The sequence below is a fragment of the Saccopteryx bilineata genome, chromosome 6 (genome assembly GCF_036850765.1).
Source record: "Saccopteryx bilineata isolate mSacBil1 chromosome 6, mSacBil1_pri_phased_curated, whole genome shotgun sequence".
Taxonomy (NCBI): Eukaryota; Metazoa; Chordata; class Mammalia; order Chiroptera; family Emballonuridae; genus Saccopteryx; species Saccopteryx bilineata.
This window is the reverse complement of record NC_089495.1, coordinates 175108066-175131923: the sequence shown is the minus strand read 5'-3', so window position 1 is coordinate 175131923 and position 23858 is coordinate 175108066. Positions and strand designations below refer to the sequence as shown.

Below are 23858 nucleotides of genomic sequence, written 5' to 3'. Positions count from 1 at the left end.
CCACATTACTAGGACCTTGATTTACCTTGTACCCCCAGTGAAATCTAAGGTTTATTTTATTGTTCTCTTCTTGTGTCTACTCTCTAAATGTTTTCTGAGGTTTACTCTCCTCCATTCCCCTCCCCTATGAACTTCCTATTGGACCAGAAGTTTAGGTTATAATTTCCAAAATGTCTAGGCTGGACTTCTCTCCTGAGTTCCAGATATTTTACTTCAACCTGAATGCCTTGTAGGCACCTAAATTTCAATATGGTGTTGACCCTTGAGTATTGTAGTATTGTGATTTGAATATATCACATCTGATTAAATTTCTTGTTGTTCTGGTCTACTTATGTATATGAAGAAAAGCCAGTTCTAGGAGTAGGGAGAAAATATTGGCTCCCTGTTTTTTGTTCACTTGTGCTTACATTAATACTTTCTGCAGTGTATTTCTGTGGAAGAATCTTTTAATGTGATTATTTTGTGAGGATTAGATTACCTAAAGCTAGGCACTATCCTTAAATTCATTTGCCTCTATAATACCTTGTAATATGCTGAAAGAGAAATGGAGAATGAGAATACAACTTTTGGTAAAGTATGATACATGACAGATGACATACAGAATGAGTGAGGATGCCAGTGTCAATTTATATATTGAATATTAGTAAATTTAAATTTTTTCCTTATATCTTTAGATTATAAATATAATTTTATACATTTTTTTCCTTGTATTCTAGTGGATTATTTTATGTATCTTCTAGGATATGCATAATCAACTTTGAATATTAATGGTCTACTTTATAGGATAAAGGTTAAACTGCTCAGCATGGTATACAAGTCCCTATACATTTTTTTCCATTTCATTTTTTAAAATTTTTTATTAATTTTAATTTGTGTTTACATGGATTCAAGTGTCCCACTGAATATAACTTCCTTACCCCCCCCACCCCTTATCCCTTTTTATATCCCCTTAGGGATATACTCCCACTTCCCTCTAGGATTTGCTGTCCTGTTGTCTGTATCTCTGTTATTTATATATAATTTTGCTAATCTCTTCACCTTCTCTGATCCCATCCCCTCATCCCCCTTCCCTCTGACTGCTGTCCCTCTGGTCCCTGTGACCCCGCCTCTGCCTCTATTCCATTCCTCAGTTCATTAGATTCCACATATAAGTGAGATCATATGATATTTTTCTTTCTCTGCCTGGTTTATTTCACTTAGCATAATAATCTCCAGGTGAAAAAGAAGGAAATGTTACCCATACGTTGTTGTTTTTTAAACTTATGTTTCAAGTTACTTTTCACTTCTGAGGCCATTTCCCCTTTCATAGCATATCTTGCAGCTTCATTAAACTCTTAATATCTCCTTATCTTTATTTACCGTCTTTTTTTAATTCGAAATATCCTTTATGGCAAAATTCTACCTATTAGGAACCAGCATATACAGTACCTTTTTGGGGGAGCTTTTCATGAGAAGGGAGTACAGCATACAGGGGTCCTCAGGTTATGACACAATTTCATTCCTATGACAGTGATGTAACCTGAATTTTCATGTAAGGTAAAACACACCTTAGCCTAAGTCACTTACCTATCCTAATACAATTTAGAAGTCATGATAAAGGCCAAAAAATCACCAACCAGAGCAACACAAATGGAACACTTGCAATTTTAAACTGTCCAAAATGGAGTAGGTAAGTGTACTGGGGGACACCAACTCCCTTACTTATATACCGTGTAACTGTGTATTCTTCCACTGTGCGCAACCAGACTGGTTTACCCACGTAGTCTGTAAGTATGACGCTAACGACATAGCAGCAAATCACATCTCAATTTTTTAAAGTTTATGGGAGTGAGTGTTGTAAACTTGAAATGTTCAACATTGAGACTGCTTTAACCCGAGGACTCTCTGTAGTGGCTAATCGTATAGGCTATAGCTTCTGACTAATGGAAATATATGACTGGATTTTCAGGAAAAGCACTCAAGATTGGACAGACTACTGAGCTTTGACATGTTTTATTTCCCTGTCTACAAAACAATTCTAATGCTATCAATATGCTGAGTTGTTGGGGAGATTGATTCAATGAAATTTTCATGTTAAATACCTAGCACACAGTGAATGCTTTATAAGTGATACCAATTATCAATTCTAAGATGTATTTTAAAAATATTTTAATCTTGTAATCAAGATGTATACTTAAAGTATTGTTTATATTGCTTCCACAAAGGTGTGATTAAATTAAAAGTGCACTTTTATTGTTGATGGCATCTTCAAATAAAGGACATATCTTGGTGGCTGCCTTTCTTGTGCTCTTAGCATTTGTACATACCTGTTGTAGGATTTAGTGTTTTATTTCTGTAGCTGTTATTTTGTCTCTTACCCAGTTCCTCTTTTGTGAACTTCTCAAGGTCAAGGATATCCTTTGTACATGCAGTGTATAAACATACCACTTAGTACACAGTAGACTATCAATAGATGTTGATTGACTGTCCTTATATTTTCCCCTGGTAATGTGGTTTTAATTTGACCCCTTTTCACACTCAAATATAGAGTCATTAGATTTGCATTCTAGTGTTTCTCAAGCCCACATTATGGTGTTTCTCAAGCCCACAGTGATATTTTGGTAGTTTAACATAGTAAATATTTAAGTTAGAAAATAATTCTTGTCCTTAAAAGGTAAATACAAATGGAAATTCTACTTTTATTTTGCAAGAACGCTTACTGAAGATGACCCTAGAGGAAAGACGCAAAGAATACATACGAGACTGTGTTCCCTTGAACACTATCCTATCTTGGAAGGAGGACATGAAGGGCAAGACCCAAAATGATGGTAAGCTTCTCAGAATATATTTCAGATAGATATTGTCATTTTTTAATGACTTCTATAGGACAATTTTTGACAAAAATAAATAACGGGAATTCAATAAATAAATGACATTTTATTATTTGAAATCATTGTTGGTTGTCATTTAATTGTTTTTAGCAATCTGTTATGAATTATTTAAACTTAGAAAATTATTATTATTATTTTTAGTAGAAAAATTATTTAATCAATACAAGTTTACATATTGACATGTAAGGCTTAACTAGAATAATCTGTCCAAATTTTAATTGTACCAAGGACCAAACAGATATAGTACCAGAGTTCCCTCAAAACATTGGGTCCTTGGATTCTATTATTTCATTTTTTTTCTCCTACCCTAACCCCAGCCCTAAATCCAATCCTAAACCTAACCCCTAACCCTAATTATTCTGAAACATACCACAATTATATTATGGTACTCTTTTATAGGTACTTTTTATTTTATTTATTTTTTAATTAAGTGAAAGGCAGGGAGGTAGAGAGACAGACTCCTGCATGCGCCCTGACTGGGATCTATCTGGCAAGCCCCCTATGGGGTTATGCTCTGCCAGTCCTGGGCTGCTGTTCTGTTGCTTGGAAACTGAACTATTTTAGCACCTTAGGCAGAGGTCATGGAGCCATCCTTAGTGCCTGGAGCCAACTTGTTTGAACCATTTGATTCATGGCTACAGGAGGGGAAAAGAGAGAGAGAAAGAGAAGGGGAGGAGAGAGGTGTGGAGAAGCAGATGATTGCTTCTCCTGTGTGCCCTGACTGGGAATTGAACCCAGGATATCCATGTTCCAGGCTGATGCTATACCACTGAGCCAACTGGCCAGGGCCTATGGGTACTTTTAAAAAACTTCTTTGCAGTAGTTTTTGGAGCAAATGATACTAAAGATTGCTGCTTTGATGGTGTGGCCCTTTGAGGTTTTGTTGATTAGTTTTATTTATATTGGATTTCTTCAAGTTTATTTTAAGGATTAGATATAAAGACAGTGCATCTAGAAGAATAGAGGAAAACCAAATAACATTTCACGTAATTTTAGCCCTGGCTGTTGGTCAGTGGTAGAGCATCAGCCTAGCATATAGAAGTCCTGGGTTCAATTCCAGCCAGGGTACACAGGAGAAGCACCCATCTGCTTCTTCACCCTTCCCCTTCTCCTTTCCCTCTCTCTCTCTCTTCCTTTCTCGCAGCCAAGGCTCCATTGGAGCAAAGTTGGCCCAGGCACTGAGATTGGCTTTATGGCCTCCATGTCAGGCACTAGAATGGCTCCGATTGCAGCAGAGCAACGCCCCAGAGGGGATGAGCATTGCCCCCTGGTGGGCATGCTGGGTGAATCTCGGTTGGGTACATACGGGAGTCTGTCTATCTGCCTCCCCCCCTTCCGCCCTTCTCACTTTGGAAAAATACCAACCAACCAACAATCAAACAAACAAAACATTTCAGAGAAGAGGATATATTTTATATAAATTATTTGTATGACATATTTACTCTTGAACTCTGTTTTAATAAGAATGTAGATTGAGGGAAAATATATGTTAGAATATAAATGAAATTTTAAGTATTACAAAGGTTCATGGAAAAAATTTTAAACAGATTTGATATATGTTTATCTCTGAATTATCATTTGTTGGTGTTTATGGTGAATGTCAGGTTTAGGAGAAACAGGGTGCTTTTTAGAATACTTAAGAGTTGAGAAAGAAAGGCAGCTTTAGAAAGGAACTTGGAACATTCTGACTTCACAGACTGTGGTCTTTGATGGAACTCTCCATGATATTATGGCTCAGAATAGAATAATAGAATGGAGTTCCTATGAACAAACTCTGTAGGAAATAGCAGCCAAATTAAGCTTTAGTTTTTGTGAAGAAAGCAATTTACCTGTGAGTTTTGGCTTTAGAATTTTGTTTTTCTAGGAAGGCAAATCATGTGTCTTCTTTTAGAACTTTCTTTGCCTAGAAACATGTGCCCTTGGGCAAGTAAGGTAGTGGGTTTACCAGTGGGGGGTCATTAGCTGAGTGAGATGTACACATTAGACCTGCTTGCCCATTGCCTTAAGTAAATGCAAGTTGTCTTAATAATGGTCTCAATAAGACACCATTGAAAGAGTAGGCAGTGCTGTGTAATGAAAAGAAAATGGAGCTAAAGATCAGAAGGACAGGATTCTGGGCCATGTCTAAACTAGGGCCGTTGTGCCTCTTAATGTTTGGGTCTCAGTTATTTCTTCTTTGTTTATAAGAAAGTGATAGTGAATGCTTCAACTTCATTTTTTATGCTAGTAAATATCTTTTTTCCAGTGCTTTATTCATCTGGGTTTTTTTCTTGATCACAGTTTTAGCTGGTCGGTTTTCTAAGAATGTAGGATATTGTGTTCTTTTTAAAAGAATTTGTGGAAGGTGACGTCAGAGTAATGGCATGGTAGGAAGCGATATGGATAAATCTCCCCTAAAACTCAACAAGATCTTCAACCAGAAACAGAAAAACCTATCCTTGGAGCCTCCAGATGTTTCGCAATACACCCGAAGGTATGGTTGAGCGAAAAATTGGCTAAATATATAATCAAACCCCGAAGGAAATAGGGAGTAAGAAATGCTCCGCCTTCCTCACTAACCTAAACAGGGCGGCTTTCACTGGGAACTGAGAGTATAGAAACTAAGGCGGGCAAAGGGGGTGAATAGATCCAGGGCGCGGCACAAACGGCTGAACCAGGCTGTGGCACGGAGATCCAAGCCGAGGAAAAACTGCCTGTGGCAACCCAGTCAATACAAGCTAGCACTTGCACCAAACCCAGACAAAGAAAGACAAGTGGGGCAACCATTTTCCCTGATCTCCTCCTGGTCTGCGCACGCAGATAGTGAGCGAGAGATTCCTCTGAGTGCCTTGGCAATGGGCACTTGTGTTATCCCAAAGAGGGGCAGAGTCAGAGGCCTTTGTGTGGGCCAAAAGCGGAATCTCCAGGCCACCCCAGGACCCTGAAAAAGCCGCGCATGGGAGGGAGCGAGAGCCAATTCCAACGCTGGAACTTTTTTGTGCGGGTGGGGGTTTCTTTCAGAGTGTGAGACTGCTGGCCTGATATCTTGGTCTGTGCACACAGATAGTGAGCAAGAGTTTCCTCCAAGCGCCCCAGGGTGGGCGCCCACCCGTGTTACTGGACAGAGTGGCAGAGCCAGAGGTCTTTGAGTGGGCGGAAGCCCTGCCTGATTATGCTAGCAGCTCTTACTGACTGAGCCTTACCCAGAGCCCTGTGCTGAGTGGGAATAGAGTGGGGAGTTGCCAGCTCTTTGAGCCTCTTACTATCCAGGCAGAGGCAGCAGCAACCCCATAGCTGGATTATCAGGCTACTAATTGAGGAAGGAAAGACTAGGAGAGAGGCTCCAGGAACACGGACTCTCTCACTGTCAGAGCCTATAAATGCTAATGAGCCTCAACTGCCAACGAGACTGAAGCACAATATATGACATTGCCATAGAGACTTATCAACTGCAAACTTCTACCTGAGCATGCCAAAGGGGCAGAACCCGGGGTACAGAGTCACCGACCAGGAAGAGGGAGAGAAAAGAAAAAGCAAGAAGATAACCTCTCAAAATCAAGAATAATCCGCAGACTTTATAACCAATCCCATTTTATTATATTTGTTTGTTTCTCTTCATTCTTGATTTTTTTTTTCCTCTTCCAATTTGGTTGTTTAACTCTCAGCTGGTCTTACTCTTTCCTCTCCTTGAACTACACTACTCATAAGTGTTACATCTCCCATTATCTTTTCTTTCCTCTTCCTTTCTCTCTATGAGGGTTGCACTCCAAAACCCTTAACTCTCTCTTTCTCTCTCTCCTCTTTTTTCTTTTTTCTTCTTTTAGTGGTTCCCTCTTTTTTTTCCTCTCTCTCTTTCTTTTCTCCCTCTATATTAGTTTCTTCCTTTCTCCTTTACGTATCCTCTCATTCAAACCTCAATAACGAGCAAATTATCTTATCTGGGACTCAAACTTATGTTTGTGGCATTTTAGGGGGGTTTTACTTTACCTTTTTAACTCACTAGCAGTGTTCCCATTCCTGGCTCTCCATTTTATCTAGTTCTTGTTCCACTAAATACAATAGTAATTTTTTAATTTGTGCCCCCATTTTCCTGTTTCCCTCTTATTCCTCTCATCATAACTCTCAGTCAACCAACACCTAAAAGCAAATCATTTTATTCTTGACCCCAATTTTTTCCTTATTTGCATTTTGTGGGTCCATACCCCCCCTTTTTTCCCCTTTATTACTTCTCCCCAATTAAGGCCCTCCATTACATGCATTTTTTGTTCTATTTAGTACAATATAATTCACAGTTTACCACAAGATTTTCTCAAGAAAGAGGTGAGAGGAGAGGAGAGGAAAAAAGGAGGAGGGGGAATAATTTCCTTTTTTAAAAATTTTATTTTATTTTTCTTTAATTATTAAGTTTTTTAAAAAAACTCTTTTTGATTTTTTATTTTTTTAACTTTTTATTCTTTATTAAATCTCATTAATACTATCAACAAAATCACCCTCAGATGCCATTAAGGTAGAGAAAATCGAATATATTGGATACAAAAGAAAGAGAGGTAACACAGCTAGATGAGGAAAAATCTATGGAGAAAAAATTTAATATATTGGAAACCTTTGAGTTAAACGACAGAGAATTTAAAATAGAAATCCTAAAAATACTCAGAGATATACAAGAAAACACAGAAAGGCAATTTAGGGAGCTCAGAAAACAACTCAGTGAACACAAAGAATATATTTCCAAGGGAATTGAAACTATAAAAACAAATCAAACAGAGATGAAAAACTCAATTCACGAGCTGAAAAACGAGGTAACAAGCTTAGCTAATAGAACAGGCCAGATAGAAGGTAGGATTAGTGACATAGAAGACAAGCAACTTGAAGCACAACAGAGAGAAGAAGAAAGAGACTCAAAAATTTAAAAAAAAATGAGATAGCCCTATAGGAATTATCTGACTCCATCAAAAAGAATAACATAAGAATAATAGGTATATCAGAGGGAGAAGAGAGAGAAAACGGAATGGAGAACATACTCAAATAATAGATGAGAACTTCCCAAGCCTGTGGAAAGAACTAAAGCCTCAAATTCAAGAAGCAAACAGAACTCTGAGTTTTCTTAACCCCAACAAACCTACTCCAAGGCACATCATAATGAAATTGGCACAAACCAACGGCAAAGAAAAAATTCTCAAGGCAGCCAGGGAAGAGAAGAATACAACATATAGAGGAAGGCCCATTAGATTATCATTTGATTTCTCAACAGAAACCCTACAAGCTAGAAGAGAGTGGACCCCAATATTTAAAGTCCTGAAAGAGAGGAACTTTCAGCCACGAATACTATACCCATCAAAGCTATCCTTCAAATATGAAGGAGAAATAAAAACATTCACAGATACAGAAAAGATGAGGGAATTTATCATGAGAAAACCCCCACTCCAGGAATTACTAAAGGGGGTTCTCCAATCAGATACAAAGAACAACAACAACAAAAAAAACAAAGCCACAAGTAAAAGCTCCAAGAAGAACACAATTAAACCAAATTTAAACTGTGACAACAACAAAAAGAAAGGAGGGGGAGAGGATGGAGATTAACAGTAGCAAAGGACGATGGAGTGCAAAAGTACTCACAAGATAGTGCACTACAATGAACAGCGTAGGAACCCTTTTCATAATTTAAAGGTAACCGCCATTGAAAGAACCACCACAGAAGCATGTGATTTAAAAAAGATAGCAACAGAGGAAAGATGTATGGAATACAAACAAATAAAAACAAAAGATAGAAAAATGAAAGAAAAGGATCAAACAAGACACAAAACTAACAAAGAAATCTATAAAATGGCAATAGGGAACTCACAAGTGTCAATAATTACACTAAATGTAAATGGATTAAACTCACCAATAAAAAGGCACAGAGTAGCAGAATGGATTAAAAAAGAAAATCCAACTGTATGCTGCCTACAAGAAACTCATCTAAGTAACAAAGATAAAAACAAATTCAAAGTGAAAGGCTGGAAAACAATACTCCAAGCAAATAACACACACAAAAAAGCAGGCATAGCAATACTCATATCTGATAATGCTGACTACAAGACAGCAAAAGTACTCAGAGACAAAAATGGCCATTTCATAATGGCTAAGGGGACACTGAATCAAGAAGACATAACAATTCTTAATATATATACACCAAACCAAGGAGCACCAAAATATATAAGACAGCTACTTATTGATCTTAAAACAAAAACTGACAAAAATACAATCATACTTGGAGACCTCAATACACCGCTTGCGGCTCTAGATCGGTCATCCAAACAGAGAATCAACAAAGATATAGTGACCTTAAACAAAACACTAGAGCACCTGGATATGATAGACATCTATAGGACATTTCACCCCAAAGTGACAGAGTATACATTTTTCTCTAGTGTACATAGATTATTCTCAAGAATTGACCATATGTTGGGCCACAAAAACAACATCAGCAAATTCAGAAAAATCGAAGTTGTACCAAGCATATTTTCTGATCATAAAGCCTTGAAACTAGAATTCAACTGCAAAAAAGAGGGAAAAAATCCCACAAAAATGTGGAAACTAAACAACATACTTTTAAAAAATGAATGGGTCAAAGAAGAAATAAGTGCAGAGATCAAGAGATATATACAGACAAATGAAAATGACAATACGACTTATCAGAATCTATGGGATGCAGTGAGAAGAGGGAAGTTCATATCACTTCAGGCATATATGAACAAAAAGAGAGAGCCCAAGTGAACCACTTAACTTCACACCTTAAGGAACTAGAAAAAGATGAACAAAGACAACCCAAAACCAGCCGAAGAAAGGATATAATAAAACTCAGAGCAGAAATAAATGAAATAGAGAATAGAAAAACTATAGATAAAATTAATAGAACAAGGAGCTGGTTCTTTAAAAAGATCAACAAAATTGACAAACCCTTGGCAAGACTTACCAAGGAAAAAAGAGAAAGAACTCATATAAACCAAATCCAAAATGAAAGAGGAGAAATCACCACGGACACTGTAGATATACAAAGAATTATTGAGAATACTATGAAAAACTTTATGCCACTAAATTCACCAACCTAGAAGAAATGGATAAATTTCTAGAACAATACAACCTTCCTAGACTGAGTCAAGAAGAAGCAGAAAGTCTAAACAGACCTATTAGTAGAGAAGAATAGAAAAAAACATTAAAAACCTCCCCAAAAATAAAAGTCCAGGCCCAGACGGCTATACCAGCGAATTTTATCAAACATTCAAAGAAGACTTGGTTCCTCTTCTACTGAAAGTCTTCCAAAAAATTGAAGAAGAAGAAGCAATACTTCCAAACACATTTTATGAGGCCAACATAACCCTCATACCAAAACCAGGCAAGGATGGCACAAAAAAAGAAAACTACAGACCAATATCTCTAATGAATACAGATGCTAAAATACTAAACAAAATACTAGCAAATTGAATACTACAACATATTAAAAAAATAATACATCATGATCAAGTGGGATTCATCCCAGAATCTCAAGGATGGTTCAAAATACGTAAAACGGTTAACGTAATACACCATATCAACAAAACAAAGAACAAAACCCACATGATCTTATCAATAGATGCAGCAAAGGCTTTCGATAAAATACAACACAATTTTATGTTTAAGACTCTCAACAAAATGGGTATAGAAGGAAAATATCTCAACATGATAAAGGCCATATATGATAAACCATCAGCTAACATCATATTAAATGGTACAAAACTGAAAGCTTTCCCCCTTAATTTAGGAACAAGACAGGGTTGTCCACTCTTTCCACTCTTATTTAGTGTGGTACTAGAGGTTCTAGCCAGAGCAATCAGACAAGACAAAGAAATAGAAGGCATCCATATCAGAAAAGAAGAAGTAAAAGTATCACTTTTTGCAGATGATATGATCCTATACATCGAAAACCCCAAAGAATCCACAAAAAGACTACTAGAAACAATAAGCCAATACAGTAAGGTCGCAGGATACAAAATTAACATACAGAAGTCAATAGCCTTTCTATATGCCAACAATGAAACAACTGAGAAGGAACTCAAAAGAATAATCCCCTTCACGATTGCAAGAAAAAAAAATACTTAGGAATAAACATAACAAAGAATGTAAAGAACTTATATAATGAAAACTATAAACCGTTGTTAAGGGAAATCAAAAAAGATATAATGAGATGGAAGAATATTCCTTGTTCTTGGTTAGGAAGAATAAATATAATCAAGATGGCCATATTACCCAAAGCAATATACAAATTTAATGCAATTCCCATCTAAATTCCAATGACATTTTTAAAAGAAATGGAGCAAAAAATCATCAGATTTATATGGAACTATAAAAAACCCCGAATAGCCAAAGCAATCCTAAAGAAAAAGAATGAAGCTGGGAGCATTACAATACTTGACTTCAAACTCTATTATAGGGCCACGACAATCAAAACAGCATGGTATTGGCAGAAAAATAGACACTCAGACCAATGGAACAGAATAGAAAGTCCAGAAATAAAACCACATATATATAGTCAAATAATTTTTGATAAAGGGGCCAGCAACATACAATGGAGAAAAGAAAGCCTCTTCCATAAATGGTGCTGGGAAAACTGGAAACTCACATGCAAAAGAATGAAACTGGACTACAGTTTGTCCCCCTGTACTAAAATTAACTCAAAATGGATCAAAGATCTAAACATAAGACCTGAAACAATAAAGTGCATAGAAGAAGACATAGGTACTAAACTCATGGACCTGGGTTTTAAAGAGCATTTTATGAATTTGACTCCAAAGGCAAGAGAAGTGAAGGCAAAAATGAATGAATGGGACTACATCAGACTAAGAAGTTTTTGCTCAGCAAGAGAAACTGATAACAAAATAAACAGAAAGCCAACTAAATGGGAAATGATATTTTCAAACAACAGCTCAGATAAGGGCCTAATATCCAAAATATACAAAGAACTCATAAAACTGAACAACAAACAATCCAATAAAAAAAATGGGAAGAGGGCATGAACAGGCACTTCTCCCAGGAAGAAATACAAATGGCCAACAGATATATGGAAAGATGCTCATCTTCTTTAGTTATTAGAGAAATGCAAATCAAAACTGCAATGAGATACCACCTCACACCTGTTAGATTAGCTATTATTAACAAGACAGGTAATAGCAAATGTTGGAGAGGCTGTGGAGAAAAAGGAACCCTCATCCACTGTTGGTGGGAATGTAAAGTAGTACAACCATTATGGAAGAAAGTATGGTGGTTCCTCAAAAAACTGAAAATAGAACTACCTTATGACCCAGCAATCCCTCTACTGGGTATATACCCGAAAAACTCAGAAACATTGATACGTAAAGACACATGCAGCCCCATGTTCATTGCAGCATTGTTCACAGTGGCCAGGACATGGAAACAACCAAAAAGCCCATTGATAGATGACTGGATAAAGAAGATGTGGCACATATACACTATGGAATACTACTCAGCCATAAGAAATGATGACATCGGATCATTTACAGCAAAATGGTGGGATCTTGATAACATGATACGAAGTGAAATAAGTAAATCAGAAAAAACCAGGAACTGCATTATTCCATACGTAGGTGGGACATAAAAATGAGACTAAGAGACATTGATAAGAGTGTGGTGGTTACGGGGGGAGGGGGGAGAGGGAGAGGGAAAGGGGGAGGGGGAGGGGCACAAAGAAAACTAGATAGAAGGGGACAGAGGACAGTCTGACTTTGGGTGATGGGTATGCAACATAATTGAACGACAAGACAACCTGGACATGTTATCGTTGAATATATGTATCCTGATGTATTGATGTCGCCCCATTAAAAAAATAAAATTATTAAAAAAAAAAATTTGCCTCTTGAGGTAGAGATAGATTCCTGTTGCTACCACAACAGTTGACAAAGCTGTAGTGATACCCAGGCTGCATTGCCCAATATTAAGTTGGCTCATCTCTGTGTAAAGGCTTGACCTTTATGTTGGCTGTTTCTACTTTAACATTCAGCATATAACTGTGTAGGGTTGAATTGGGTTTTTAAGAAGTCAGTGTTAGATGTTTTTAAAGATACTACACACTAAAATATAGTCCCCAAATTAGGTAAGATATTTGAGTAACACGTGACATTGTTATTCCTAATGAGATCTTGTGTATTTAATATTGTCTCCCAGTGTGAGTTTTATCAGTGGTTTACAGCTGTTCTATGTATTTCAGTTTTTTTCTTTGTAATTTTTGAAAATGACAGTCCTTCATGGGGAACTAGGTGATATGATCAAAATTATATTTCTATTAAGCAACATTTTATTGTCTTCATCCAATGTTACTTGCTCCTCTCTGTTGTGACATAGAAATTAGTGACTGGCCTCTTCTTGTTTTCTGAAATACAATGGCTCATTTAACATGTAATATCTGTTCATTTCTTTACATAATATATAGCTTTCATAAGTGCTTTTCTTCTAGTGTTACCATATCCAGTCTTAGTTATGATAAAATATTGGTCCAAATAATTTTAGTATTTTTATAGTTTGAAAGATCTTTGAAAAATATACATTAAAAATCATAAAATACAACAATAAATATATTTATAGTTTTACATTTTATCTTGAAATGCTTAAGCTTATAAACTGCTTATAAATGTATATATAAGTAAGTATTGATATTTATAGTTTATTTTTTTAAGTATGAGATTTTAAACTATGACTTCAAAGAATATAAATTATAATTTTTTGTCACGTAGTTTGTGACTTGTAGGAAATGAACTGTAGTTTCTGGACAAGCACAATATGCAAATTTTAAATTTAAAAGTTTATTTTTGTCTTTGTTTTTATAGAATGTTTTATAGAATGAATGCTAGCTTTCTTTTTTTCCTACCAGGTTTCAGATTGAGCTGGTTCTTTGAAATTTAAAATGACTGAACAATTAGAAAAATGCTATTTAAAACAGGATGGAACTCAGTAAGGATAAAAAAATTGGAAAAGAATGTTTCTCTTTAATCATTTGGTCTTGATTCCTTTTTATATTCTCATACTTAGCTTGAGCACTATAATTTAAAAGTAAAATAGTCCGTAGAAGCAGAAAATGACTTAGAGAAAAATACCCTAGTTTCTTCGATACATTTTATTTTGAATGGGTAGTGATTTCCCCCCTCCTACATGATCTTAAAATAAATTTAATTAAAAAAACATCTGTTTTGCTTCAAGTAACTAAGACCACTCTGACTTCTTTGAACAATTATTTGTGAAGCTTTCATTACCTGTGTGTGATAAGTAGAGCTTATATTGCAAACAGACATTTTTTACTTTGGAAGTGAAGATTAGATCCATACTGCAACAAGTTCTTCATACAAGAAAGCAATTTTAGGAGAAATCCAAGATGGCACTGAAATAGGTGCAAGCAAATGGAGCCAGGCAGAGGTGGATGTCAGGATACCTTGGGACATTTGCTGACCTGCCTCTGGACCCAGTTCTGGTAAAAACCAGCTTGGTGTGCAGCTTGGGTCTTCCTACACGCACCCAGACCCAGCAGAGGCAACTGCAAACTGGATTGCTTGTAGTTTCAAACAGCTTGCTGAGTCCAGTCACAGGAAGCATCTATTGTTTTTTATTTATTTTTTTATTATTATTCAGTGAGAGGAGGGGAGACAGAGAGACAGAATCCTGTGTGTGCCCTGACTGGAATCCACTTGGCATACCCACCAGGGGGTGATGCTCTACCCATCTGGGGCATTGCTTCATTGCTCAGCAACTGAGCTCTTCTTAGCACCTGAGGTGGAGGCAATGGAGCCATCCTCAGCTCCTGGTGCCAACTCACTTAAATTGAGCCATGGATGTAGGAGGGGAAAAGAAAGAGAGAAAAAGAAGCAAGAGAGGAAGGGAGGAGAAGCAGATGGGTGCTTCTCCTGTGTGCCCTGACCGGGAATCGAACCTGGGACTTCCACACATGAGGCTGACATTCTACCACTGAACCGACTGACCAGGACACAGGCAGCATCTTATGTTGGCCTGTCCAAGTTGCCCTGTCCAGAGTCCCTTCCAAGTGGCCCAGAACCAATACACTCAGTGTCTAGCTTCACATGATATCAGAGCAGAATCTAGTTAGCTTCATAAGCAGCATATGCAAAGGGAGATCTCAACAGGTACCAAACCCAGCTAAAGCAAATTTTACTTCCTATGGACAGCACCTCAGGGCATGGTTTGGGTTGAGCCTCACAGTTAGCCAGTCTAAGGGTTAATCCACACACAATGGACCAATAGCAATCAAGACTCAGTTATAACAGGGGCCCCACATAACCCACACAAGGGACACTGCTGGAACACTCAGCTCAGGAGATCAAGGAGACTATCACCGAACCCTACAGAACACCTACTACATAAGGCATCTCCCCAAAGACTGGGAGTCATAGCTGACAAACACAGAGGCAGCCAAAATGGGAAGACACAGAAACAGGTCCCAAATGAAAGAACAGGAGAAATGAAATGTCCAGAAAAAGAGCTAAATGAAATGGAGGCCAACAATTTTATCAGGTACAGAATTCAAAGTAATGGTTATAATGATGCTCAGCAGCATTAAAAAGGACGTAGAAACCAAAAACAGGACCAGTCAGAAATGAAGAATACAATATCTGAAATGAAGAATATATTGGAAGGAATCAATGGTAGGTTGGAGGAAGCAGAGGATTGAATCACCAATTTGAAAAATAAGGTAGAAAATAGTACCCAATTAGCAGCAAAAAGAAAGAACTTTAAAATGAGGATACTTTAAGGGATCTTTTGGACAACATGAAGTGTAACAACATCTACATCATAGGGATACCAAAAGAAGAAGAGAGAGAGAGCAAGGGATCAAGAACCTATTTGAAGAAATAATGAGTGAAAACTTGACTAACCTAGTGAAGGAAAAAGACACACAGGTCCCTGAGGTGCAGAGAGTTTCAAACAAGTTACCTAGCAAGGCTATCATTTAAAATTGAAGGAGAAATAAAGAACTTCTCAGACAAGAAAAAACTAAAGAGTGTGCTACCACCAAACCAGTATTACAGGATTTGTTAAAGGGCCTCCTTAGAAGAAGGAGGATCAGATGAAGGAGGAGGAAGAAAGAAAAACAAAATTAAAAGAATAAAATGACAATAAATACATATCTATTAATAATCATTTTAAATGTAAATGGCTTAAATGCTGCAATCAAAAGATATAGTGGCTGAATGGATAAGAAAACAAGATACACACACACACACACACACACACACACACACTGTCTACAAAGGACCTACCTCAGAATGAAAGGTACATAAAAATAAAGGGATGGATAAGAGATATTTTATGCAAAAGGAAATGAAAAATAAGCTAGGATAGCAATACTTATTTATGACAAAATAGCTTTTATAACAGTGTCTATAGTAAGAGGCAAGGAAGGATACTGCATAATGATAAAGGGAACAATACAACAAGAGGATATACCATATTTCCCCATGTATAAGATGCTCCCATGTATAAGACACAGGTTAATTTTGGGGCCTGAAATTTGAAAACAAATGTATTATTACATAAAGTTATTGAACTCAGGGGGTTTTATTCATCATAAAGTTCATACAACTCTTCATCACTGTCAGAAATTCTATCCACTAGTTTGTCCTCATTTGTGCCTGATGACAAATCACCGTCTTCAACAGTGAGAACAAAAGCAAGCACGAAAAAGCAGGAAATACAAGTAAAAAAAATTTACAACCACTGTGTAAGACATACCTAGTTTGTACCCAGTTTTCGAAAAATGCATCTTATACATGGGGAAATAGGGTAACTGTTGCAAACATTTATGCACCTAACATAAGAGCACCGAAAAATGTAAAGCAAATTTTGATGGACATAAAGGGAGAGATTGACAGCAATACTGTCATAGTAGGGGATTTTAACACCACATTGACATCGATAGATAGGTCTTCCAGACAGAAAATCAATGAGGAAATGGTGACCTTAAATGGGACACTAGATCAGATGTGTTTAATTGATATCATATGAGCATTTTACTCTAAAGCAGCAGAATATACATTCTTTTCAAGTGCACAAGGAAACTTTTCTAGGATAGACCACACAATGGAACACAAAACAAGTTTAAGTAAATTTAAGAAGATTGGAATCATGTCAAGCATCTTCTCTGCACATAATGGTATGGAACTAAAAATCGCAAAACAAAACTACCCTCACTGGGCAAAAAATTCAGGTGTTTTCCTTAAGATCAGGAACAAGACAGGGATGTCCACTTTTACCACTCTTATTTAATATAGTACTAGAAGTACTAGCCACACAATCAGACAAGAAGATATAAAATGCATCCAAATTGGAAAGGAAGAAGTAAAACTGTCTTTATTTGCAAATGACATGATAATATATATATATAGAGAGAGAACCCTAAAGATTCCACCAAAAACTACTAGAATCAATAAGTGATTTGAGTAAAATAGCAGGACACAAAATAAATATCCAAAAATCAGTTGCATTTTTATACACCGACCATGATCTGTCTGAAAGGGAAACTAAGAAAACAGTTCCCTTCACAATTGCTTCATGAAGAATAAAATACCTAGGAATCAATTTAACTGAGGATATAAAAGACCTATATTGGAAAATTATAAGACATTGAAAAAAGACAATGAAGCCTGACCTGTGGTGGCACAGTGGGATAAAGCGTCGACCTGGAACACTGAGGTTGCTGATTCGAAACCTTGTGCTTGCATGGTCAAGGCACATATGGGAGTTGATGCTTCCTGCTCCTCCCCTTCCTCCCCCTCTCTCTCTCTCTCTCCCCTCTCTCTAAAAATCAATAAATAAAATATTTTTTTAAAAAAGGAAAAGACACTGAAGAAGATACAAATAAGTGGAAGAATATAGCATTTTCATGGATAGGAAAAATGAACATCATTAAAATGTCCATATTACCCAAAGATCTCTATAGATTCACCACAATTCTTATCAACATACCAATGATGTATTTTCATAGAACTAGAAGAAATATTAGAAAAAAATATTGGAACCACAAAAGACTGAATAGCCTTTTAGCAATCTTGAGAAAGAAGAACCAAGTTAGAGGAATCACACTCTTGGTATCAAACTGTACTCCAAAGTCATTGTAATCAAAACAGTATGGTACTGGAATAAAAACAGACATAAAGATTATTGGTACAAAAGCCCAGAAATAAACCCACATTTTTATGTTCAATTAAGATTTGATAAAGGAGGTGAAATCATACAATGGGGTAAAGATAGTCTAATCAATAAATGATGTTAGGAACATTGGACAGATATATCCCCAAAATGAAATTAGACCACTTTCTTACTCCATAAAGAAGAATAAACTCAAAATGGATTAAGGTCTTAAATGTTAGACTCTAAACCATAAAAATCTGGAAACATTGGCATTAAAATCTTAAATATTTGTCATAGCAATATTTTTTCTGTTGTATCTCTTTGGGGAAGAGAAACAAAAGAAAAAATAAACAAATGGGACTATATTAAACTAAAATGTTTTTTTCAAACAAATGAAACTGTCAACAAAATAAAAAGACTACCCACTGAATGAGATAACATATTTGCCAATGATACATCTTATAAGAGATCAATACTCAAAATTTAGAAAGGACTAAACACCAAAAACCAAACAATCCAATTTAAAATGGGCAATGGGTCTGAATGGACACTTCTCCATAAAGAATATATGGATTACCAATAGACATACGAAAAGATACTCAACATTATTATCAGAGAAATGCAAATTAAAATCGCAATGAGATATCACCTCACATCTGTCAGAATGGCTATCTATCATCTTTACTGTTTCACCACTTCTGTTACCTTCCTAATTTTTCTCAGCTTTCAGTTCTCAGTTTGCAACCCTTCTATTCTCTCTAAAGTCTTCCCTGAGCTCTTATTCTGGAATAGATTCCTTTACCGAGTGCTTTCATATAGCTATCTTCCTTTTCATAGAGCACTTGCATCAGTTTATTTTTATGTACTCAATTTTAGGGTTATCTGATTGTGGTCAGTCTCCTTATGAGATTGTGATTAACATGAAGAGGGAGCGGTGGTGTTTTAATTCCTTATCTCCCTGGCATCTAGCCAGTGCTTGGTGTACAATAGATATTCTGGAAATATTTGTTATGTGAATTGAATAAATGATAAATTATTTGCCTAATGGTATTTTTATGCAGTATTTCTTTTCTTAACACCTTTTCTTCACTATTCTAAAGAATCATGTGGGAATGGCAGGCTTAAAAATTAAGCCAGACACTTTTTAATGTGGGTAACAAATACTTTAAATCTCTGTGATAAAAGATTGGTTTTAAGTTTTAAAAGTCATAGTTCAGTGATAATTTCAATAGAAAGGTTTTGTGGAATATTACATAGACATTTAACTAGTTGAGGCAAAGATTAGAGTTCATGTGTTAGGTGTATTCATTAGCATTGTATATTATTTTTGACAATACTTAGTAAATAAACTTCATGATTTCAATTTCTGTGAGTTGAATATCAACAGAGCTTAAGTTAAATAAGTATAAATATAAAAATGTAAGCCTGTTGTATAATATTTTGAAGTATTGAAAAATCTAAAAGTATTGCCATTCCAAATGCATTCACTTTGGCATTATTGTTTCTTGACACATAAAGCAACTCTAAGAAATTATAAAAATATTACATCTTCTTTAAGCCTTTTACTTAGTTGTTTCACTTTAAAAACAAATTTTACTACACAGAATTTGTTTCCATGTGGAAGAATTAAGGTAGCTAGGCTAAATAGCTTCTAAGAATTTTGAGAATAAATGGCATTTACCATTAAAATTTTTTTTTACAGTAATTTTTTTTTTCATTTTTCCGAAGCTGGAAACAGGGAGGCAGTCAGACAGACTCCCGCATGCGCCCAACCAGGATCCACCCGGCACACCCACCAGGGGGCAATGCTCTGCCCCTCTGGGGCGTCACTCTGTTGCATCCAGAGCCATTCTAGCACCTGAGGCAGAGGCCGCAGAGCCATCCTCAGCACCCGGGCAAACTTTGCTCCAATGGAGCTTTTGGCTGCGGGAGGGAAAGAGAGAGACAGAGAGAAAGGAGAAGGGGAAGGGTGGAGAAGCAGATGGGCACTTCTCCTGTGTGTCCTGGTCGGGAATTGATCCCGGGACTCCTGCACGCCAGGCCGACGCTCTACCGCTGAGCCAACCGGCCAGGGCCATCATTAAATTTTTTTTGTGAATGATAATCTATATGAAGGTATGAGCACTGGTTTAGTCAAACATTTTTAAGTAAGGTTAACTTTTAAAATGGAGACTTTGTGATTCAGTTCATGGTTTTGTTTTTCCTTTGCCTACATTTCACTGTCTTTTGAACTACTTTCCAGAATTATTTTAACAACCCATAAATAAGTTTTATTTTGCATTGTAGTGTGTACCACTAAGTGCAATGCAAATTGTGCTTGCATTTAAGCTTGCTTTTTAAAATAATGTACTAGAAATTAAAATATATATACTTTTATGTATATAAACATGACTTGGCTTGGAGACCACATGATGAAAGGTGCTTATGTATATTTCTTAAGTCTGTGATTTAACTGCAGAGTATACTAGTTTTCTTTTTAACCCATTAGATAAATTATACTAATAAGTATAGATTTTACTTAAATACATTTTGGTGCGTGTATACAGATACTTTGAGGTGGACTACAGACTAGTAGCAGCCAAAGCCAGCCTTTCTTTCTTTTTTTCCCCCTCTATGACTCTCTTTCTATATGAGAATATTTATAAAGTCTTTGGCTTCTTTTCTGAAAAATTTACTGAATTTTTTTTAATCTCTAAAAGTAAGTTTTTTATTTTTTGAGAGAGACAGGAAGAGAGAGAAAGGGGAAGCATCAATTCTTAGGTGCTTCACTTTAATTGTTTATTGATTGCTTCTCATATGTGCCTTGACCAGGGGCCCAAGCCAACTGAGTGAACTTGGGCTCAAACCAGGAACTTTGGGTTTCAAACCAGCGACCTTTGGGCTCAAGCCAGTGGCCTTTGGACTCTAACTAGTGACCTTGGGATCATGTCAATGATCCCATATGGAAGCTGGTAACCCTATGCTGAAGCTGGCAAGCCCATACCCAAGTGACAAGCCTGTGCTCTAGCCAGCAACCTTGGAGTTTCGAACTGGGGCCCTCAGTGTCCCGGGCTGACGCTCAATCCGTTGTGTCACCACTGGTCAGGCTATTGAATTTTCACATAAATATTTCAAACAGCCTGATCAGGCGGTGGCGCAGTGGATGGAACATTGGGCGGGGATGTGGAAGACCCAGGTTCGAGACCCCAAGGTCGCCAGCTTGAGTGCAGGCTCATCTGGTTTGAGCAAGGCTCATCAGCTTCAGCCCAAGATTGCTGGCTTGAACAAGGAGTCATTCAGTCTGCTGTAACCTCCCTGTCAAAGCACATATGAGAAAACAATCAATGAACAACTAAGGTGCTGCAGCAAAGAATTGATGCTTCTCATCTCTCTCCCTTCTGTCTGTCCCTATCTGTCCCTCTGTCTGACTCTGTCACAAAAAATATAAAAAATTAAAACAGGATTTAAACATAATTTACTGCTTTACAAACTAAGCCTTTGATTTAGAACCAAATTGAAGATTACTAATGAAACAAGTACTAAAATATATATAGATAATTATAGCTCAGCAAAAGTCCATATGCCTGCCCAAATTAATACATGGCAGAGGATACATGTCGCTTTGGAGGTTTGAAAATATTGAGGTTTAGATTGATCTATCTCTCGGGCAAGCCATGGATTTCAGATTACTGGTTGGTCCCTGTAGATAGGATTCAGATATACTCAATGTTTAAGAATCCAAGCTACCCCAACAAAGAGGGGATTCTAACATCAAACTTAAATTTGGATTATGTTTGCCATATGAAAATAACAGCAGTTTTCCAAATTTTATAATTCTCTTTTATTAGTGATTCTGTTGGGGTGAAAAATTTTTTTTCCTTTTTTTTTCCTTTTTTTTGTCATGTAAGTTGAGGATTAATGTTAACCACACAATAGACATACACTAATGGGAGTGACTTCCATTAATTTGATATACCTGTATTTTCCATGTTAACTCTGGGAATGTTAAAGTTTTGGGATTAAATATGTCTGGCATCAAATCTCAGTTCTGCTATTATGTACCCTAGCCAAAGAACCTGTGACCAATCTAAACTTATCTCTTCATATGTTAATTACCTACCATATAGGGGCTTTTTATTTCCCCTTCCTAAGGTGGTTGTGAAAATTAATTGAGAGAGGACATCAGTGGGCCTAGACAACCCAAAGCTCTCTTATTCTAGAATTCACCTTTCTCTTGCATGAAACTTCTTGTGATTCTGTATTCACTATTCTTACTTTTAGCTATGTTCTTAGCCAGTGCATAATATAAAGTAGATTTTTTCCCCTCTGTGCTTGTAACTATTACGAACATGTACAGTTTGAATTTGTACTATATGCTTTAGAGCAGGGGTCCTCAAACTACGGCCCGTGGGCCGCATGTGGCCCCCTGTGGCCATTTATCTGGCCCCCTCCACACTTTGGAAGGGGCACCTCCTTCACTGGTGGTCAGCGAGAGGAGCACGGGAAGCACGCCTCATGGCTCTGGAAGCGCTTCATATCACTTGTTACGGCTAGCAGTGACAAATATGGAACCAGACATGGACCATCTCATTAGTCAAAAGCAGGCCCATAGTTCCCATTGAAATACTGGTCAGTTTGTTGATTTAAATTTACTTGTTCTTTATTTTAAATATTGTATTCCCGTTTTGTTTTTTTACTTTAAAATAAGATATGTGCAGTGTGCATAGGGATTTGTTCATAGTGTTTTTTATAGTCCGGCCCTCCAACGGTCTGAGGGATAGTGAACTGGCCCCCTGTGTAAAAAGTTTGGGGACCCCTGCTTTAGAAGGTAGGAACTTCTAAAGTTCCTTCTTAAGTGACTGCTTACTGAAATTTTATTTTATAGGATCCAGGAATGCCCTTGCATATCCATTTCGTACCGTTAGTTTTGGTAAGCATACTAAAAGGAATTACAAGTAGTCAAGGAAGAATTTTTTCAAGGGCAATTTGTGTCTTCCACTAATATAAAAATATATATGTTGTGTAGTCGTCTTGATCACGTGTTATGTGGCTGGACAGAGGTAAAATGTTTATCTGGCAGTTTAGCAGACATATGTTTATCTTATTCAAATAACTACTTCAAATTTCTGGTAACTTGACTTGGTCCTTAAGTGTGTTTAAAATCTTTTAACCACTTTAAAGTGTACAATTCAGTGGCTTTAAGGACATTTACAACGTTTTGCGGCCATTACCAGTACTCCTTTCCAAAACTTTTTCTTCTTCCTAAATAGAAACTCTTTACTCTCTGAATAATAACTCCCTATTCTCCTCATACCCAGCTTTTGGTAATCTCTATTCGCTTTTTTGTCTTCATAATTTTGCCTGTTCTTGACTTTATTTAAGTAGAATCAGGCAATATTTGTCCTTTATGTTGACTTATTTCACTTATATTGCTTCTAGGTTTATCCATGTTGTAGCAGGTATCAGAATTTTATTTTCTAAGGTTGGATAATATTTTACTAAATGTATATTCCACATTTTGTTTATTTATTTATTTGTAAAACATTGGGATTGTTTTCACCTTTTCGCTCCTGTGAATAATGCTGCTATAAACATTGGTGCACAAGTATCTATGTGAGTCTCTGTTTTGGGGTATATAACTAGAAGTGGAATTGCACAATCAATATGATAATTATATGTTCATTTAACTTTTTGAGGAGTCCAAAAATTGTTTTTCTCAGTGGTTGAACATTTTTTATTTCCATCTATAAGGCATGAGGGTCCCTCTACATTATCTCAAATGCTCATTATTTTTCTTTCTTTCTTCTTTTCTTTTAAAAAAATAATATAATAAAATCATTTCTTTTAGCAGTGTTTTTTAGTTTT

At 36.6% G+C, this 23858-nt stretch overlaps 1 protein-coding gene across 4 annotated transcripts in view; it reads left to right on the top strand.

Moving 5' to 3' along the window:
• Positions 1-23858, top strand: part of MACROD2 (mono-ADP ribosylhydrolase 2) — a 2105833-nt gene that overhangs the window by 5767 nt on the left and 2076208 nt on the right. For all 4 annotated transcript variants that reach the window (XM_066237024.1, XM_066237025.1, XM_066237023.1 and 1 more), the window contains exon 2: positions 2691-2807. In XM_066237024.1, the coding sequence (XP_066093121.1) occupies positions 2691-2807 (117 nt within the window). The remainder of the gene's footprint in view (positions 1-2690; positions 2808-23858) is intronic.